Source organism: Sciurus vulgaris (assembly GCF_902686455.1).
Source record: "Sciurus vulgaris genome assembly, chromosome: 15".
Lineage (NCBI taxonomy): Eukaryota > Metazoa > Chordata > Mammalia > Rodentia > Sciuridae > Sciurus > Sciurus vulgaris.
The window spans coordinates 80,946,011-80,966,706 of record NC_136476.1 but is presented as its reverse complement, the minus strand read 5'-3'; the positions used below and the strand labels follow the sequence as shown (position 1 = coordinate 80,966,706).

The following is a 20,696-nucleotide window of genomic DNA, read 5'->3' as shown; positions in this document are numbered from 1 at the left end:
GATGGTTTGCTTGCTTAGGTCACACAGATGGTTAGCAGCAAGCCAGTCCCTCAACCCATATATCATCTCAATGGCATTCCTTTGGCTCCACATTTAATGGGATGAGGAAGTTATCACTCCTGCTATCTTCTTCATCTTTTCTCCTCTTCTTCCATTCTTAATTTTTGCCAGTTATAACTTTACAGTTTCATTTTCTGGAACATAAAATATACCATTTTATAATCTGAGTTAAATATTTTGTGTTTTTTCTGTATGTGAATTCTAAAAGTTGAAAATGAGTAATAAACAGCATTTTGACATATGACTAAATATTTTATATTGCAGAGCCAGGAATTGAGCAATGATTACCTTTTCTTCTCTGTAACTCCAACATATGACTCAAAGGCATTCATTCATAGATTCAAATTCAAATGCATCACTCATTTTAACCCTATTTGTTACTTAAAATTGTGCAATTTAATAGTTTTTGGATTAAATTATGTAGTACATACAAACTGCGTGTCTTTACTAACACTGTTCTTGTGGGTTGGACCTACTATTTCAAGATTCTGTACTCACCATACCTGGTTCTCTTTTGGTGGAGCACATCCTCAGGCTACTTCTCTCTTTTTAATTTTTAGGTACTAGGATTGAATCCAGGGACACTACCACTGTGCTACATTCCCAGTCCTTTTCTATATATATATCTATTTAATTTTGAGATAGGGTCTCACTGAATTACTGAACTGGCCTCAAACTTGTGGTCCTACTGTCTCAGCCTCCTGAGTTGCTGTGATAACAGGTGTGCACCACTATGCCCAGCTCACTCAGGCCTCTTCTCAAGAACGGGTGTGTGGAGGTGCTCTTCTAGGTCCTTCCATGCCTGGAAATTTCAGTATTATTCCTTTTACATGATTAATAACTTTGAAGGCAGTTTTCCTTTTTTTTTTTTTTTTTGGCGGGGGGGGTATTGTTTTAATATAGCATTTCTTTTTTGTTTGTTAATGCTGGGAATTGAACCCAGGGACTTGTGCTTGAGAGGCAAGTACTCTACCAACTGAGCTACATCCCCAGCCCATTAATACAGCATTTCTGATGAAAACTCTGGTGCTAGTCTGATTCTTATGTCCTATAATTCTGTAATTTGTTCTTCCTGCCCTGCATTTCATGAAATAGGTCATTTTTCATTCATCTAGTTTGCTACTTGGTATGTCCTTAATTTGTAGCTATTGCTTCCTTTAGTTTATTGCTCTAATTTTTTTTTTGGGGGGGGGTCACTCTATTATTGCTCTTTTCTATTCTCCATTTCATTGTTTCTCTATTTCATTGTTTTTCCTTTAGCTTTTTAGTATTTTTCATCATTATCATATGATGACCTCTTCCAATAAAGTATTATTTCAGTAATCATAATTTTAAAAATTTCCAACTTCTTTGCTCTGAGTTCCTTCTCTCATTAATCTTGTTCTTATTTCTATGAACATATAAATTCTGAGAATACTAATTTGAATTGTTAATTTTGTTTTTTTATCCTGTTCTCTGAATTATGTTTTGTCACGTTGCAAATTTTCCTCCAATGTCTAACCGATTCTTATTGAAGAATGACATGATAGACAGTTGACCAAGCTCACTATTTACTTAGGCCCAGTATTTGATGGAGAGATTTGCGTTATGCTAAACAGGCCAACTCTATTCTGGGTTCACTCCCACCCTAATCAATGCCAGAAGAGAAGCTTATCCAGTTTCTCTAATGCAAAACCTCTCTCCCCCTCCTTCCTTCTGGTCCTTTCCCTCCCCTCTCCCTTTCCCTGTGCCTAGGAGGACAACTGCTGAGGTAGTTGTCATTTGGGGTGGAGATGGGGGGACAAATTGTTTTGTTTTGTTTTGGCAGTACTGGGGATTGAACCCAGGTTATGTTCTCTCACTGAGCTATACCCCCAGCCCTTTCTGTTTTTTATTTTAAGATAGGGTCTTACTAAATTGCCCAGGCAAGCCTGGAACTTGAGATCCTCCTGCCTCCCCTCTCTGAGATGCCAGGATTACAAGGCATATGTGCCCAGCAGCAAGTGGTTCTTATGTAAACCTTAAGTTGGCATCCTTGTTTGAAGCACTTTAATTCCTTCTGTTTTTTTTGTAACTTCTTTTTAGCTCCTCTTACGCGTTTCCTGGGTGCCGGCTTTCTCTGCTCTATGCTAGGAATCACAGGGCTGTCCCTCCCCTGCTGCCTTGGGCATCAGGTGTGGTAACTTGGCCCGAGGGCACCTCAGCATTCCTGTGGTTTCCCATCTCCTGTTCACACCACTGTGGCCCCCATGTTGAACTCTTCTCAGTCACTCATTTGTGTACTTCATCTGTTTCCTGCCAGGATTTTGAATGACAGGCAATAATAATGTTGACATTTCTTCATAAAACAATGTTATTTCTTCATCTCATGTTGTTCTTCCAAAAATTTGTTGAAATCTCTCATCTATTGATTGTCTCCCTCTTTTTATTTTTTTTTATATAGATTCTGGAGAGAGAGAGAGCATAGATGATGCCTTGCTTTTTTATTATCCTACTTTTTTGAAGAACAATTTTATTGAGGTATTAGTCAAATACCATATACTTGCATGTATATAATTCAGTGGTATCTTTCACAAAAGTAACAAATATAAGACCTTTATGGAAAGTTATCAAATTTGAAAAATGACAGTATTTTCAACATAAATGGAATGAATTACTGTTGATACTCAAAATTATGAAAAATGTCAGTTCTCTAAATTGACCTCTAGATCTGTGCAGTTCCCATTAGAACTCATTAAGTTTTTTTGTAGAATTTGTTAAACTGATTTTAAAATTTGCATTCATATGCAAATACAAGTAGCCAAGAATAGCTAAAGCACTCCTGAAAAAAAGAGAAACATGCTATACTTATTATAAAGCTATAGTATCTAACAAAATGATAAGGAAGAAATAGAAAGAAAGCCGTTGAATAAAAAGATCTGAGATACAAGCAATTGATGACATCAATTTCAGGGCTGTCATATCAGTCTAAAAGAATATGTGTTTTAAAAAAATCATTCAAACATAATTTGTTACACATATCTAAAACCAAGTTTGGGGCTGGGGTTGTGACTCAGTGGTAGAGCACTTGCCTGGCATGTGTGAGGCACTGGGTCCGATTCTTAGCACCACATATAAATAAATAAAGTAAAGGTCCATCAACAACTAAAAAATATATACATATATGTATAAAACTTTTATAAAAAGAACCCAGTTTGGTCTGTATTAGTGTTAAATTTGAAAATTAAACCTTTACCTCTTTTAGAAGACAATACTATTGTATGGATGGATTTATTTAAAAAGATAGAAGAGGGCTGGGCATGGTGGTGCACTCCTATAATTCTAGCTACTTGAGAGATGAAGCAGGAAGATTGCAAGTTTGAGGCCGGCCTGGGCAAATTCAAGAGAATCTGTATCAAAATAAAAAATTTTTAAAAGGTCTGAGAAATTAGCTCAATAATAGATCATTTGCCTAGCATGCATGAGGCCTGGGTTCAATTTCTAGTACTGGGGGTTTGGGGGACGAAAAAGAATTAACCACTAAAATAAAGACTGATACATTTGTTAAGTACTCATTAAATTTTTTTCAATAAAAATGAGGTGACTACTCAGACTGGAATGAGAAATATGCTACAACCAGTGAACAGGTATGACCCCTATTTTGGAGCAGGTGACTTTGCGCAGCACAACAACGTGTTTATTTCATTCAAGTTACTTTCACATACCAATAGCTATGCATACTGCTTCTGAGACATGTCTTTCTGTCTCTAGACGTTATGACAGGTACTTGAGCTTATGAGGCTTCTACAAGTCTGCCAAATCCTTGGAGTCTTTTCCCTGATCTATCTTGTCCCATCATGTGAATGTGGGGGGCCACCTGCAGTTAGTCACAGACTTTAACTGAAGGGCCTTTGCCCTGAAGGTGAGACTGTCTTAAGGGACATTTGTGGCTGGCATTTATCAGTTGTGTCTTTTATATTTGAACATTAGTAATTGTATCTTTCAGTCCTGAAAGTTCTTGAATGTGTGGATTTTCTTTCCTTTTCAACTTCTCTCAGCCAGTTATTTGTCAAGTTCATTTTCCTTGTATTTTGTTAACTGCAACTGATAGAACCCAGGGCTAGTTCCATACAATTTCCTGACTTTATGTAAATCCACAAGATCCTAAGTCCCGTTATCTGCCTTTGAGTTAACTGCAGGCAAATGTAATTTTGCCACCGTGTTATATAGATTCTCATTGTTATATAGGTTCTTGTTTATTCAACCTTTGGTAACAGTTACTGTCAGCCCAATGCCAGTGTCACATGTTATGACTTATGGCAGGAACCTACTCCTGCTTCTAGATTCTGTAGTAGCTTTCCCTAACTAAGGTTGCTATAACAACCCCCAAATTTTATACCTTACTACAATAGAGACTTATTTCTAGCTCCCATGTTAGCTACATGATGTCTGTGGTTCTGAGACTCCATTAAGTGTCTCTTTCTGTGTTCCAGACTGAAGAGCATTCAGTCCTAGGAGTAAAGTGAAAATGTTGAATCATGTACTGTTTCTTCATCTTTTCCTTAGACGTGATGTAGATAATTTGCAATTGTATTTCACTGACCAAAGCAGGTTAATGTGACCAAGCTCAGTTTGTGTTTAGGGAGTGTTTGTCTCTCAAAGGCATGTTCTGTAAGTCACCAAGCCCAAGGACAGGGATTTTATTTCTCTCATAAGAAGAGGATGGTGTAGTTGACAACTGAAACCATTTATCTGCACATCCACTTCTAAAACACTTCTAAAGCAGCATTTTCAAGCTCCTGAGGTCTTAGCTGAAGATAAACATTTGGAAGTTATCGCTATGTGTGTGAGCATAATTAAGATAACCCAGGGAGAGGGAAGAGAGTGCTGGATCCTCCTGGGAAAGGTACCTGTGAAGGACACTGGGTCTGAGCTGGGAGGGATAGTGGAGTAGCTAGGGAAGAAAGTCACCTGGACCTTTGTCATAGAACTATTTTTTGCTCTAAAATTTATAACTTTTAAAAAAGAAAACCTAAATTCAAGTACTTTAAATCTATCCAGTTTGTACCATCACAAATTAGAATTTCCAAAAAGCATGAGAGACTTAAAGTTAATATATGCTTTTTGTTATTACAGAGATTTGCCACAATATGGACAGAAGCAGTGGCAGTCCTATTTTGGAAGAACTTTTGATGTTTATACCAAACTCTGGAAGTTCCAGCAGCAGCATCGGTAAAGGAATTTTATAGTTAAGGGAAAGTGTAGGCCTGCTTTATAGTTGTCGCAGTTTTGACCTTTAACTATCTCAATGTTTTTTATCTTGGTACTTTTAAAATAATATATATCACTGTCATGAGTCAAATGAAAGCAAAGTGCTGTTTTTCTCTGTTGTTTTAGGATTTTAAAAATAGTGGTTTGGGTTTCGTTGTTGTTTTTGTACTGGGTATTTAACCCAGCAATAATTCACCAATGAGCCGTTGAGCTACATCCTCCACAGCCCTATTCATTTTATTCTTTAAAATTTTGAGAAAGGGTCTCACTAAGTTCCTGAGGGTCTAGCTAAATTGCCAAGTCTGGTCTCAAACTTGTGAGTCTCCTTCCTCAGCATCCCTAGTCCCTGAGTTGATAGCATGCACCACTGTGCCTAGCTAAAATACAGTGTTTTTATCTGATTGCTAAACACAGTGTTGTTATCTGGAATGTTAGATTAACTCTCATGTGGGTGGGATGGTCCATGGTTTCATCCTAAAATCTAATGGCCAGAGCTATTTGGGGAGGGATTGTTGTTTCCAATTTTCAAGGACATAGCTCAGAGTAGTTTCTTTTATATTTTCAACTTACTTTAAATAGATATTTAACAAATGCTTTTTTGGTTGATTATGTTGAAACCTCATGAGAAATTCATGAGCTTTTTCTGATGGTTTTTATCCTGTTGAATTTACAGATTTGGTTATTTGATATTTATAATACTTATTTCTATTTTCTTATCTCCTATATAAAACAGACAAGTGTTGGATAATCGGTATGGCTTGAAGCGGTGGCAAATAGGGGAAATCGCTTCTAAGATCGGGCAGCTATACTACCATTATTAGTAAGTGAATTGCTGATGGAGAGAATCAAGTGTTGCCGTGATAAAAATAGAGCATGCAGGAGTCTGCATAGTCACTCACTTGCTAGGAGAAAAAGACAGTGAGTTATGAATGAAATATGGTTCAAACCAGACCAATCATTACAGTATCATGAAATGACCTTCTGTAATCCAAATTATAGTACTTGTTTCAAGGGCTATTGCTGTTTAACAGTTCATTTGGTCAAACTTAAAGAAGTTTAACCTTGATTTTTTTTTTTTAAGTTCTATTTTGTTCTCAAGTTTTGATTAGTACTGAATGAATTTATTGTTCTTAGAGCTTTTCCTAAGTCTTGATACTATGAAGAAGCATAACTTATATATGATGAATGAGTGGTTTTTTTGAAGGATGCTTTTAAAAATTCATACAGGATATTTTGAAAGGTTACATGAGGTAAATGAAGATGCTTTGGATTATTTCCGTTGAGGAGTGATATCTGTATAGTTCCACCCTTGAGCCACGGAAACAAGATTCCTTTTAGGAATCCAGATCTCATTATCATGAAGTGATAATAAAAAAGGCTTGAACCATTTACAACTGAAAAGGCAGAAAAGTCTATTTTCCTACATTTTGATGTATCACCCAAAATGCCCATGCTTACAATCACTCTTGTGGATAGAACATGGCCTTAAAATCTCCTCATAAAACTAGAAATACTAAACATAGAACACAACTCAGTAGAATCCACTGGAGATTAATGTGGGTTAGTCCTTTTATGAGTTTTGTGAGGAAAAACACTAAAGTAGGTCAAAGTTCAAGTGACAGTGAATTTGGCGAATGTCGTGCAAGGTCTGGTCCTAGGAGCAGATATAACCAGGTAGAATGCTGTTTGGAGGGTCCCTTTACAGAATGAGAAAGATGTGTACTTTGATTGGTATCCAAAAAGACTTGGGAGTGGGGGTGGGGGCCATTATTACTATTATTATTATACATTTTAAGGATGATTCAAATTTTGGATAGTCATTCCCATCCCTTTGTGTAGAAGAATAAGTAATATGGAACAAGTCTTTATCATGGTGTGGAGCTTCATTTTTCAATCATATTTAATATTCTTTTTCTCATAGTTTACGCACATCTGAGACCAGCTATCTGAATGAGGCTTTCTCCTTCTATTCTGCAATCAGACAAAGATCTTATTATTCTCAAGTCAATAAAGAGGACAGGTATGTATCTACTGTGCTTTTAGAAAGATGAGGATAAGACAAAGTCTGAAGTCTATGTGGAAATTGTACAGAAAAGCACACATTTGTTTATAACTTGTATTCATTTAATAGGCTTTATTGAGTACCTACTATGTAGCAGACCTTCTAAAGTATACAGGCCATATATCACCTAAAAGCAATAATATAAATATTATAATATATGTCACAATTCCAGAGTGCAGTCATAGCACAAAGGAGGGTTGGGGTTATTTCTTTACAGAAGATTGAAGTCATAGAAAAGATGGATTTCATAGAAAAGAATCGACTCCAAAGTGAGGCTTAGCTAATAGTCTTTGTTCTTTTTAGCTTGTGTAATCTTAATTCTTCTATTTTCAAAAGGCCGTTGACAACTGTTACGTAAGACCAAAAAAAAAAAAGAGTTCTGATGCCATGTGAGTTTTCTTTTGTAAACCTGATACTGTTTTAACAGTTGTGTAGCTCCACTGTTTAAAAAAAGAACCATATGGAAGTCACTGTTCCATAGAAATCTGCTGAGCAGTATTTTGTATCTGGCACTGTGGCAAGTACTTGGGTGAAAGAGAAAAAAGAAGGCATGCTAGTTCCCTTTCAAAAGTTTATCTTCTAGTGGGGTGTGGACGTATTTGGAGCACAGGTGGATTGTAGTGTTTAGGCAAGAATAGAATGGTAGATGAAATCAGCGATCTGGAGGGTCTTTATTGCTAGCTTTCCAAGAATTGTTGGAGGAGAAAGTTCAGGTTTAGAAGGTCTGTGTGTTCTCTCTACTTCCCACAAAAGAACTCACAAGTGGTTATATAGTGAAAAGATTATATCGTCTCAGCAATAGAAGAGAGCAACAGTTTTGATATGTTTCTCTAGGGCAACTTTGTGGTTGTCTATTGTTAAACTTGTTAAACTTTCCAGGTAAGCAGCAGTGTTTTTTGGAAAGCTCACTCTGATAAATTGCCTTCAGTTCCCTTGCCTATTTTGTTTGGACCACTCTAGGGGACTTTGGTTGATACAGTGTGATGCGTAGACGTGAATTCTACATTTTCTCCTAGTGTCTTTTTGTTATTGTTGTTTAAGGGACAGTGGTCAATCTTGCTGCACAGAAAATACATTGGTATAAAGCCCTTTGCATATTCTTTTCCTTCTTCCTCCCTGAAGCAGCACAAATATAATATGTACGGCTCAGAGAAGTATTTCGATCATTCCATTTCCAGCTGTCCAAAAGATAGTTATATCATTATGAATTTTAACAAAAAGATATCTACAAAATGTTTTATTTACTACCTATACTTTAAACATAGTTCATGTACTTCTAAACATCTAGAAAGACTAGATGCTTCACATAAGGACTTAAGTTTGTCTTCTGGTGTCTTTTTCCATCCCTTCACTTCATCCCATATTGAAGTTCCATCAGTTACATTTCTTTCAGGTTTTCTGATTCTTTGCTTTATATGTTTTCACTACAGGTGTATTTTCTCCAACACTTTTTTTTTATGTTCATGTTATTATTTTTATTTTTTTGTACTCATGCATGCGAGACAAGAGCTGTACCACTGAGCTACATCCCTAGTGCCATTTATCTTAATTCTTGGCAAGATAAATTGAACCTCTAAAATATGCAAAAGGACTGTGTAGCATTTTATTAGAATTAAAAATACATATAAGCAGAGAATTATTTTAAGCAATAGCAAGATACCTTATGTAATTCACTTTTCTGAATTTTCTGATGTGCCAGAAGGGAAATTGGCCTTGAGCCCCTTGGCTTAAAACCCAACAGTTTGATTTATTGCAGTCATTTTCTACTTTAGTAGCAAATACCACATCTGAATTATTTTCCTTTGCTGCCTACTACAGCAGTGCATATCTAGAAGAGCTAGAATTATTTGGAACCAGAATGACAAAATTTCTTGCTTTGGACCAACAAATTAGAATCAAAGGATAATCCAGTGTGTCAAACCTTGACTTTGTTCTGTGTGCTTAGAAAGGGCTTTGTTCATTTGGAAGGTTGTTCTTAGTTTACAGGAGCAAGGATACCAATTAAGGTAGCAGTCAGCAACAGTTGCTAACTAAAACTAAGATCAGTGACCACTAGATAAAATCCACTATAAAGGTGTTCCACAATTTTACAATTCATTTGAAAGGAAAAAATCTTCCCTCCACAAAAGGAGAAAGTTCTTTCTGCACTGTCTCAGCATCTAAGGATTATGTGAAAGCTGGTGTTCCAGCACTCACCAATGTGAGGGTCTGTCACTAAGCTTGGGTCACTTGCAGAATGTCCCACTCTCTTGCCATCCTGCTTAGAAGGGGAGATAATACCACATAGTCACTCATTCTGGGAGCTGCAAACCCTGACTGTTGCAAATGGCCAAGTCTGCACCTGGGCAGATTTAGATATGGAAGTGGCTGAGCACACAGGAGACTATAGAGAGATGTTGCAAGGAGCTACCTGGAGGAACAGACTTTTCCAGGTAAATGTGAAGTTAGAGTCCATGTCATATAAGTCATAGGCCTGGCAGGTTGGACAAAGCTGGAGTCCAGAGTTAGTTAAGAACAACATGATTTCAATATTAGTGGTGACAGTATTGAAGTTTCTTTTCTTAAAGTGAGAAACATGAATCTAAAGTAGAAGGCTTTGGCACTTCTTGTGGTGGGACTGAGGATGAAGAGGACTTGATGTGTTCCTTTCCAGTGAGGGTCTCATCTGTAGTCAGCCAACAGGTTCTGGTTGTCAGGCACAATGGGAATGGTCTCTCACACAAATGAGTGCATGGCACTGATGAATCTCATCTGTGTTTTGCTGCAGTTCAACATAGTGGCTTCCAGAATAGAGTTACCATTCGCTTCTGTGTGATCATTTAATATAGAGATTAGCAAACTAGGCCTGCTTGCCTGATTTTTCTGCTGCCTGACAGCTTAGAATTGCTATTATATTTTAAAAGGTTATAACAAATGAAAAGAATAATGTACTAGAGATGCCATATTTGGCCTGCAAAGATTTAAGTAGTCAGTATCTGGAATGCACCATGATCAAGTGGGATTCATTCCAGGGATGCAAGGTTGGTTCAGCATATTGAAATAAATGAATGTAATTCATCACATCAAAGATTTAAAGACAAGAATCTATCTGATCATCTCAATAGGTGCAGAAAAAGCATTTGACAAAATATAGCACCCCTTCATGCTCAAAACACTAGGAAAACTAAGGGATAGTAGGACCATACCACAGCATTGTAAAAGCTGTATATTCTAAACCCAAGGCCAACATCGTTCTAAGTGGAGAAAAATTGAAAGCATTCCCTCTAAGAACTGGAATAAGACAAGGATACCTTCTTTCACCACTTTTATTCAACATCATCTTGAATCTTTTTTTTTTTTTTTTTTTTTTTTTGGTGCTGGGGATCGAACCCAGGGCCTTATGCTTGCAAGGCAAGCACTCTACCAACTGACCTATATCCCTAGCCTATCATCTTGAATCTTTAGCCTGAGCAATTAAAAGAAAGAAATTAAAGGAATACAAATAGGAAAAGAAGAACTCAAACTATCACCATTTGCCAATGACATGATTCTATATTTAGAGGATCCAAAAAAATTCTACCAGAAAACTTCTAGAACTAATAAGCAAAATGAGCAAAGTGGCAGGATATAAAAATTCACACCCCAAAATCAAATGTGTTCCTGTACATCAGTGATGAATCCACTGAAAGGGAAATTAGGAAATCTACCCCATTCACAATAGATTAAAAAAAAAAAAAAAAACATTGGGGACTCAATCTACTAAAAGACTGCTACAGTGAAAACTATGGAACACTAAATAAAAAAATAGAAGACCTTAGAAGATGGAAAGATCTCCCATCCTCTTGCATAGGCAGAATTAATATTGTCAGAATGTCCATACTACCAAAAACATTATACAGATTTAATGCAATCCCTATTAAAATCCCAATGACATTCTTCATAGGAATAGAAAAAACAATCATGAAATTCATTTGGAAAAATGAGAGATCCAGAATAACCAAAGCAATCCATAGCAAAAAAAGTGAAGCAGGAGGCATCACAATACCAGACCTTAAACTATACTACAGAGTATAGTAATAAAAACGGAGTACTGGTACCAAAACAGACATGTAGACCAATGGTACAGAATAGAAGACACAGACATACCCACATAAATACACTTATCTCATACTAGACAAAGGTGCCAAAAATATGCATTGGATAAAAGATAACCTTTTCAACAAATGGTGCTGGGAAAACTGTAAATCCATATGTAGCAAAATGAAATTAAAACCCTATCTCTCACCCTACACAAAACTCAACTTGAAGTAGTTCAAGGACTTAGATACTAGAACAGAGACTCTGCACCTACTAGAAGAAAAAGTAGGCCCAAATCTTCACCATGTCAGCTTAGGAACTAACTTCCTTAATAAGACACCTAAAGCCTCAAGAACTAAAATCAAGCTTCAATAAATGGACCGGGTGTGGTGACACACGCCTGTAATCCCAGTGGCTCAGGAGGCTGAGGCAGGAGGATCATGAGTTCAAAACCAGCCTCAGCAATAGTGAGGCCCTAAGCAACTCAATGAGACCCTGTCTCTAAATAAAATACGAAATAGGGCTGGGAATATGGCTCAGTGGTTGAGTGCCCCTGAGTTCAATCCCCAATACCAAAAAAAAAAAAAAAAATGTATAGAATTAAACTGTTCTAATAAAATTCATTTATAGTCTAGAAGAAGCATAGAGTGAGTAAAGTTTGCTATTAAAATCTTAAGAAAAAATTTTAAAAATATAAGAAGAATGTGTAACTTTGGAACAAGTAGAAGAAAAAAAGGGACTTTTACAATATCATTGTATACCAGCATGCAGGAAAGGAGAAAATACCTAAAATGTGTAGCACAGAATGATAAACACAAATATAGTGGTAATCATAGTAAGTGAAAGTGATCTGAACTTTCCAGATAAATGACAAATTACCAGTTTACATTTTTAGCTATAATACTGTTTTTAAAAATATATATGTATATTTTCAGTTGTTGATGGACGTTTATTTTATTTATTTATTTACAAGTGGTGCTGAGGGTCAAACCCAGGGCATCACACGTGACAGGCAAGTACACTGAATCACAACTCCAACCCATAATACTGTTAATAAGAGATTGTCCAAAAACATTAGATGCACAAAAAAGAAAAAATGAGATATTTCCTAAAAAAAAAAAAAAAAAAAAGAAATTTTAGTGTAATTATATATTTATTTAATGCATAAAATATTAAGGATGTTAAGTTTATTCCATAAAGACAAAAGGAACAACCAGGAGAATATAAAAATTCTAAACTTGTGTATGCCTAATACCATAGCAGTATAATAAAGCAAAAATTGTGAAATTGATAAATGGTCTAATGTATGTGGAAAATTTTGGTATGTCATATTTAATAATTTATATATTAAGACAAAAAATATAAGAAGGTTTGAGTAACAATCGAAGATTTACTCTGTGCATAAAACTAGGCAACAATAAGGGAATGTATGTTATTTCCAAGCTATATGAATTGACATAAATTTGCTACAAAATAAGATTCAATAGATTTTCAAGTAAATGTTTTCTAGCCATGGTGTGATTCCATTAAAAATAAGAAAAAGCTTTAAAAAAAAATGAATGCATTTGTCAGTTAGTAGCCACATTTTTTTAAAATTTATTTTTTAATATTTTACAGACTGCATTTTGATTCACTGTACACTGACGGGGTACATCATTTTGTTTCTATGATTGTACACGATGTAGATTCATACCATTCATGTAATCATATATGTACACAGGGTAATGATGTCTGTCTCATTCCACCATTTTCATACCCCCCCTCTCATTTCCTTTTACATAATCTAGAGTTCCTCCATTCTTCTCTCACTCCCCACAGCCCCACCCCCATTTTATTCTTCCTAATGTATGAACTTAAGGACTGCATATTTATGATCTAAAAAAATTACAATGGTATCCTTGTTTATTGGGCACATTACTTGGAAAATAAGAAATACAGTGAGCCAGAATATTTAATCTTTTTCATACTTTATGGATATTCTCTTCTATAATGGCATTGGATTTTTCCTTCTGTTCTTTATTTTTCATAAGTTAGAAATTTACTTGTTTTGAAGCAAGTTTGTTTCTCACAACATTATTCTAAAACATTATTATTTATCTATTGCCTCCAAAATATGGTAATGCATTGTTTACTTTTGTTGTTGTTCGTTGTTTACTATTTCTCCTTTCAGGGGTTACCTTATAAGTTTATTATTTTGCCTGCCTTTTAGTCTGTTCTTACCACGTCACCTTCTGCTTCTGATTTTTTTTTTTTAACTTATTTTTATTGTAAACAAATGGGATACATGTTGTTTCTGTTTGTACATGGAGTAACAGCATACCACTTGTGTAATCATACATTTATATAGGGTAATGATGTTTGATTCATTCTGTTATTTTTTCCTTCCCCCCCCACCCTACTGGGGTGAGTAGCCACATTTTTAAGTACTCATGAGTCAAAATTTTTTTTTAACTATGGAAAATGACAAAAATATATGAAATTCTAGTCTCTAAGTTTATTGTATTTGTGATGTGGGAGATGGAAAGAAGGAAGTAGATGTTGGAAATGTTAGATTGAGAATGCCTACGTGTGAAGTGTCAGGTGTGAACAGGTACAATCTTGGTAAGTTAGTGCATATTGCTGTTCCTAGTAACCTCTGAAAGTATAAAAACCAAGAAGAGGTATGAGTAAGAAGTCAGTAGAGGATATAAAATGGAATACTAAAAAATGCTTTATTAATTAAGGAAAGCAATGAAGAATAATAGAGGAACTCTAAAACAGAGGGGCAAAGAGGGAACAGATGATCGGCAAGGCGGTTGACAGACCCAGCTAAAGCAGTGACAGTATCACATGTCAGTGGTTTGAGTACATCAGGTACAAGGCAGAAATTGTCCAAAGGAGATAAAAAGGCAAGCCCTCACTATATACTAATTCATTCAAAAAATGCACTTAATCAAAAGTCACAGAGAATGGAAAGTAGAAGTGTTGGAAAAGGCTTGTCACACCAACAGTAAACATGAGGAGCTGGATTGATTTATGTCAACAAAATGAGACTTTAAGACCAAGAATGATCTTCCTGGACTTACTTTCACTTCGTATTTTTCCTCCTATAGTCCTCTGCTCTTCTTTGTCTTCTTAAACACTCACTGCTTTCTCCAGGAAGCCTTTTCTCACCCAAGATCCAGTCCTATGGGCTCCAGTAGCACTCTATTCCTTTTGTTGTCATGTTTACTTTACTGTGTTTTAGGTGTCTATCTGATGTCTCTGAACTTGAAGTACTTTTCTGTCTTAGAAAAGACAGAGTGCCTAAGACACCTAAGTTCTCAATAGATATTTGTTGAGTGAATAAATATATACGAATGATGACTTAATCATGAAGAACTGTGTTAAAAAGGCCATGTAGTTCTATGTGGAAATGTTTATAACTGTCCAAAAAATGGCAGAGTTTTAAAAACCATCAGAAAGTTTAAAATTTTTAAAAACCTTTTAGTCTGTTTTCATCTAATGAGATTTTTCCATTTATCTGCCATAGACCTGAGTTAGTAGTCAAGAAACTCCGATACTATGCAAGATTCATAGTAGTTTGTCTTCTTCTCAACAAAATGGATGTTGTGAAGGATCTGGTAAAGGTAACGTCCTTTAAAATAAGAAAAATCCTAATCTCTGATTTTATACAGATAGTTTTATTAAAAATAGATTTTATCCTGGGTGTAGTGGTGCATGCCTGTAATCCTAGCTCTCGGGAGGCTGAGGCACAAAGATCACAAGTTCAAGGTCTACCTCAGCAACTTAGTGGCACCCTCAAAATAAAAAATAAAAAATTCTGAGGATATAGTTCAATGCCAGAGCACTTGTCTAGCATGCACGAGGCCCTTGGCTCAACCTCAGTGCTGCAGATTAACCTAATTTGTACATATGTGTGGTATTGGAGCTCTAACCCAGGGCTAAAGGCATGATAAACATGTACTCTACCACTGAGCCACCTCCACCCCTAAACTAATTTTGATATATCTAGTTACATCATTCAAAGTACAATAACCTCTGACAAAGGTAATGATAAAAAGTTTCCCAACTCTCTCCATATTTCAAACATATTTATACTACTCCTAGATAATTAGTTATCTTAATTCCTTTTGTCCCTTCAGCATGTTTTACATTTTGCAGACCATCAATGGATCGTTAAGAAGTGTAAACAAATTTGAAATACTTTATTTACAAGAAAGTGATTGAAAGGTTAGGTTGAAAAAAATCCATAAAGTTTTACAGCAGTATTGTGAATGAAATTTTATTTTATCTATGTCATCTGTCCTCCAGTCACTCAGGTGATTAAAAGCTAACCGTCTCAAGGATTCATGTATGATTATTGCATACTAGACTCAACCTTGCCCTACTAATAGTGCTTTTATATTTCTTAATATTTGGTTTTCGAGTATGACCTACTAGTTTTCACAAGGCCATCAGAAGTAACCCTATATAATCCTCCTCTATCCTCTTCTACCCCCAGTTACTAATAATATTCCTTCCCAAATACAGTATGATATAAAGCCAAATAATATCAGAGAGTATTTTTCAACATTAAAATTTTTTCATTTTTTCCTTTCAGACTTTCCTATTAAAAAATTTTGTTGATGTAGTGCTAAGTTAGGCATTGGGTCTCTATAAAGATCTTATTTGATAAGTATCATTCTGTGTATCATTTTGAGTTTTTAAGCAAAACCATGCTGTTTTTGTTTTCAGTTATTATTAGAACTGTGTATTAAAAATAACCATGTCCCTTAACTATATCATTTTCTTTCAAGAATGTTATAATATAGATATGTATTTTTATGTTTGTTTTATTAAAGTAACCTCTTCTCCATGGTATTTAAAATCAGGAATTGTCAGATGAAATTGAGGATTATACTCACCGGTTTAATACTGAAGATCAAGTGGAATGGAACTTGGTGCTTCAAGAAGTAGCAGCTTTCATTGAGGTCAGTGATTGAAAGAAAGGTTATATTAATTATGGATGAGGAAATGTCCATGTGGTGTATGTTTTTGTTGTGTATGTATGTCAAGAAAAAGGAGTAAATTAATATAGTGATTTTTGTCTCACCATTAGCTTCTTACTTTTTCTTTAGGCGGACCCTGTAATGGTGTTAAATGATGATAATACCATTGTTATCACATCCAATCGCCTTGCTGAAACAGGAGCCCCATTGCTGGAGCAGGGCATGATTGTGGGACAGTTGTCTCTGGCTGATGCACTCATTATTGGTAATTGTAATAATCAGGTAAAGAATTGTGAAGGAATTATGCTTAAAATTCACTTTAAAAATAGTGGGTTTTTTTTGTTTTTTTTTTTTTAATGGGCTGGGGTTGTAACTTTGTGGTGGAGCACTTGCCTAGCATAATTCTCAGCACTGCATATAAATAAGTAAAATAAAGATCCATTGACAACTAAAAAAATTTTTAAAAAATAGTTTATCATCACAGAATTCTTTCCTTGTAAATATTCTAATATCTATCAGTGAGAAAATGATTATTTAAATTATTCATTGTGCATGTGTGGCGACTTGGGAGGCTGAGGCAGGAGGATCAGTTGGAGGAAGGCTAGCGATACCAACAGTTGGTAGAGTGTTTGCCTAGCATGCACCGGCAAGTTGGAGGAAACTTATTAGCAGGACCTTGTCTTGAAATACAAACAAAAAGGACTAATGTTGTGTACATATTACTGAAATTCAATGGTTTAGAATGAATTTTTAGTAACATAGGAAGATATTTATGTTAAGTAAAAATTTTCTATGGAAGTATGTAAATAAAATTATTTCATGTGTTAGAAAATCTATATGCATATATACACAGGAAAAGGAATAGCAAGAAATTTGCCAATATCTAAAAGGTCTACCTCTCAATATCAGAATTATGAGTATCTTTTATTTTGTTCTTTGCAACTTTCTAAGCTAAGAGTTATATATACTTTATTCACAATCAGGCAAAAGTGAGAGAGGAGTTGTTTTTGAGTGCATTTATGAAAAGTGAGTTTTGGTTTTTTTTTTTCATGATAAAACAATAGCATGATGAGGATTTAATGTACTAGAAATGTAATTTACTAAAAACTGTCAGGTGTTGAAAACGTCATGAATTTTTCCTTTTATTAAATATTTTTTAGTTGTAGGTCACCACAATACTTTATTTTATTTTTATGTGGTGCTGAGAATCAAACTCATTGCCTCATACATGCGAGGCAAGTGCTCTACCACTGAGCCACAACCCCGGCCCATGGATTTTTCCATATGTTATTAACTCATTTTAATTTTAGAAACTACCCTAGTGCCTATCATTTTTCTTATTATATTTTTCTAGTAAGTACTCTTCCATTTTTTATTTTTATAGCTATTATTTTTCCAATTTCTAAATTAAAACATTTTTGAAATTATGTGCAGATTTTGAAACATGTAGTTGGTTTAGTTATATTATCTAAAGGATCAGTATTTTCCTCACATTTTTTATTCAAAGAAAATTTAATCAAAAGAAATTTTACTAATCAAGGAAATGTAAATTAAAACCTAATGAGCTGGGCTCAGTGGCATGTTCTTGTAATCCTAGACACTTGGAGTCTGAGGCAGGAAGATCACAAGTTCAAGACCAGCCTCAGCAACTTAGCAAGACCCTGTCTAAAAATAAAAAATAAGGATTGGGAATGTAGCTCAGTGGAAGTGCCCCTGGGTTCAATTCGTGATACAAAAGACAAAACAAAACAAAAAATACTTTATTACTTTACCTTTTACATTTAGATCTGTGGTCACTCTGGAATTTGTTTTTATTTTGGTGTAAAGTACCGTTCAAAATTTCCATGTTGATCTCAATAGACTTTAAGACCATTTTCTAAATAGACCATCTTTTCCCAACCACACTGTAGTGTCACTTTTATGATAAATCTGTGTCAAATATGTTTGAATCTGATTCTGTTCTTTTGGTCTGTCTTCTATGTTAATTTCACATCGACCTAATTATTGACTAATTATCAATTATCAGCATTCTTTTTTTTTTTTTTTTGGTACTGGGAATCGTACCCAGGGACATTACCACTGAGCTATGCCCCTGTTCCCCAGCTCTTCTTATTTTTTATTTTGAGTCAAGGTCTTACTAGGTTGCTTAGGGCCTCCCTGAGTTGCAGAGACTGGCCTTGAACTTGCAATCTTTATCCTCGACCTCCTGAAATGCTGGGATTCCAGGAGTATGCCACCATGCCCAACTTCACTATTGTAGCATCCTATTGGGCCTTGATATCTGTGGTCAGTGAAATATCGATGTTTCTCTATTCTTGGTTTTCTCTTTTGTTGATTTCTGCTCTTGTCTGTATTGTTCCCTTCCTCCAACTTTGAGTTTCATTTGTTTTTTTCTTTTTCTTCTAATAGATAGATCTTGGGACAGTAGATCTTAAAACTTTTTTTCCTCTAGTATAAAAATAGAAAGGCATAAAATTCCCTTTAAACATTACTTGAACTACATTCCACAGATTTTGATAATTTGTATTTTTTGTTTTCTTTCAGTTCAAAATGTTCCCTAAATTTCCTGTGACTTTCATGACTTACAACAGTACACTGCACAAGCCATCCTTTTTGCTCTTGTTGACATACCTTCAAACTCATGTTATGAACCTCAATATATCCCAGTTTTTAATAGCTAAAATAATTTATTTACTTTTTTCATTACTGGGGGTTGAACTCGGGGCCTCGGTGCTCTACCACTGAGCTACTTCTCTAACTCTTTGATTTTATTCAGACAGAGTTTTGCTATGTTGCCCATGTTGGCCTTAACAGATGTGTAATCCTCTTGCCTCAGACTCCTGAGTAGCTGGGATCACAGTCATGTGCCACTGTACCCAACCCAAATTATCTTTTGAAAATAAGAAAATGAGTAGAAAAAATAGAATTTACATATGAGCCAGGCTTGGTGGTACATGTCTATAGTCACAGCCAGTATGGAGGCTGAGGGAGGAGTATTGTGAGTTTGAGACCAGTCTGGGGCAACATCACAAGACTATCTCAAAAAAAAAAATTTACAAATGACATTGAAATCTGTTTAAGATTTACCAACTTATTTGTGATATCCATCCTACATTTTTTAGTGTAGAATTGAGTTGCCATGTGTTACTACTTCCTTCTGCAAAGGTTCCTTTAATATTTCTTGTAATGCAGGTATTCTAGTAATGAAATCACTTGGCTTTGTTTCGTTTTTGTTTTGCATTAAAGTTTTTTCCCATTTACTTCATTTTTATTTGTGAAAGTGTTTTTCACTGTATACAAGATTCTGGGCCATTTTTTTCTTTTCAACAGTTTAAAGATTTCGTTTCATTGTATTTTAAAATTTTTTAGTTATGGATGGGCACAATACCTTTTTTTTTATTCATTTTTTTAAAAATTGAACCCAGTGCCTGACACATGCTAGGCAAGTGCTCTACCATGAACCACAACCCCAGCCCCCTGATTATCTTTTACTTGCATAATTTATGATCAGCACTCTGAAAAAATCTCCTTTACTGTGTTATTTTTCATTTGGCTGCATTATCACTGTTTTCAGCAGTGTGATTATGATTTTAATTGTGTGTGTGTGCGTGTGTGTGTGTGTTTATCCCTTTTGGATTTGTTTATTATCTTAGATATATGAGTTTATAATTTTCCTCAAACTTGAAATTTTTTCAGGTACTATTTTCTCAAATACTCTTTCTGTCCCTGCCTCACTTTTCTGTTTTTGAGACTGTGGCTCAAACTGTTAGATTTTGATGTTATTCCTTAAGTCAATGAAGCTTTTAAATTTAATTTAATTTTCATTTATTTTCTGTGGTGCTGGGGCTCATACCCAGGGCCTTGCACACATTCTGGGTAAATACTACTAAGTGATATCTATAGTCCTAAAGCGTTTTTCCTGTCCTTCTTTTGGAATGATTCTATTGCTTTTAACTTAGTTCACTGATATTTTCTTTTTTCAGTATTCAGTGTGTTGTTAATCCCATCCAAAAACATGTTTATTTCAGATATTATGTTTTCATTCAAAAGCATGTTTACTTCAGATATTTTGTTTTCATATCTAGAGGTTCCATTTTTTAATTTTTTTATTTTTACTGTTTGTGTCTCATTATGTATATTTGCTTTAAATAACTGCTTAGTTAAAACACCTGTTTTGCCAGGCGTAGTGGCACATGCCTGCAATCCCAGCAACTAGGGAGGCTGAGGCAGGAGGATCATGAGTTCAAACCCAGCCTCAGCAATAGTGAGGCTCTAAGCAACTCAGTGAGACCCAGTCTCTAAATAAAATACAAAATAGA

General features: G+C 35.2%; 1 protein-coding gene across 4 annotated transcripts in view; it reads left to right on the top strand.

Moving 5' to 3' along the window:
* SCAI (suppressor of cancer cell invasion) overlaps window positions 1-20,696 on the top strand; it is a 154,346-nt gene that overhangs the window by 100,202 nt on the left and 33,448 nt on the right. For all 4 annotated transcript variants that reach the window (XR_013759711.1, XM_079113790.1, XM_079113791.1 and 1 more), the window contains 6 exons: window positions 5,155-5,250; window positions 6,023-6,109; window positions 7,211-7,309; window positions 14,919-15,015; window positions 16,261-16,359; window positions 16,507-16,659. Coding sequence is in view for 3 of the 4 variants with exons in the window: in XM_079113790.1 (XP_078969916.1) it covers window positions 5,155-5,250; window positions 6,023-6,109; window positions 7,211-7,309; window positions 14,919-15,015; window positions 16,261-16,359; window positions 16,507-16,659 (631 nt within the window). In the remaining variant the exon portion in view is untranslated. The remainder of the gene's footprint in view (window positions 1-5,154; window positions 5,251-6,022; window positions 6,110-7,210; window positions 7,310-14,918; window positions 15,016-16,260; window positions 16,360-16,506; window positions 16,660-20,696) is intronic.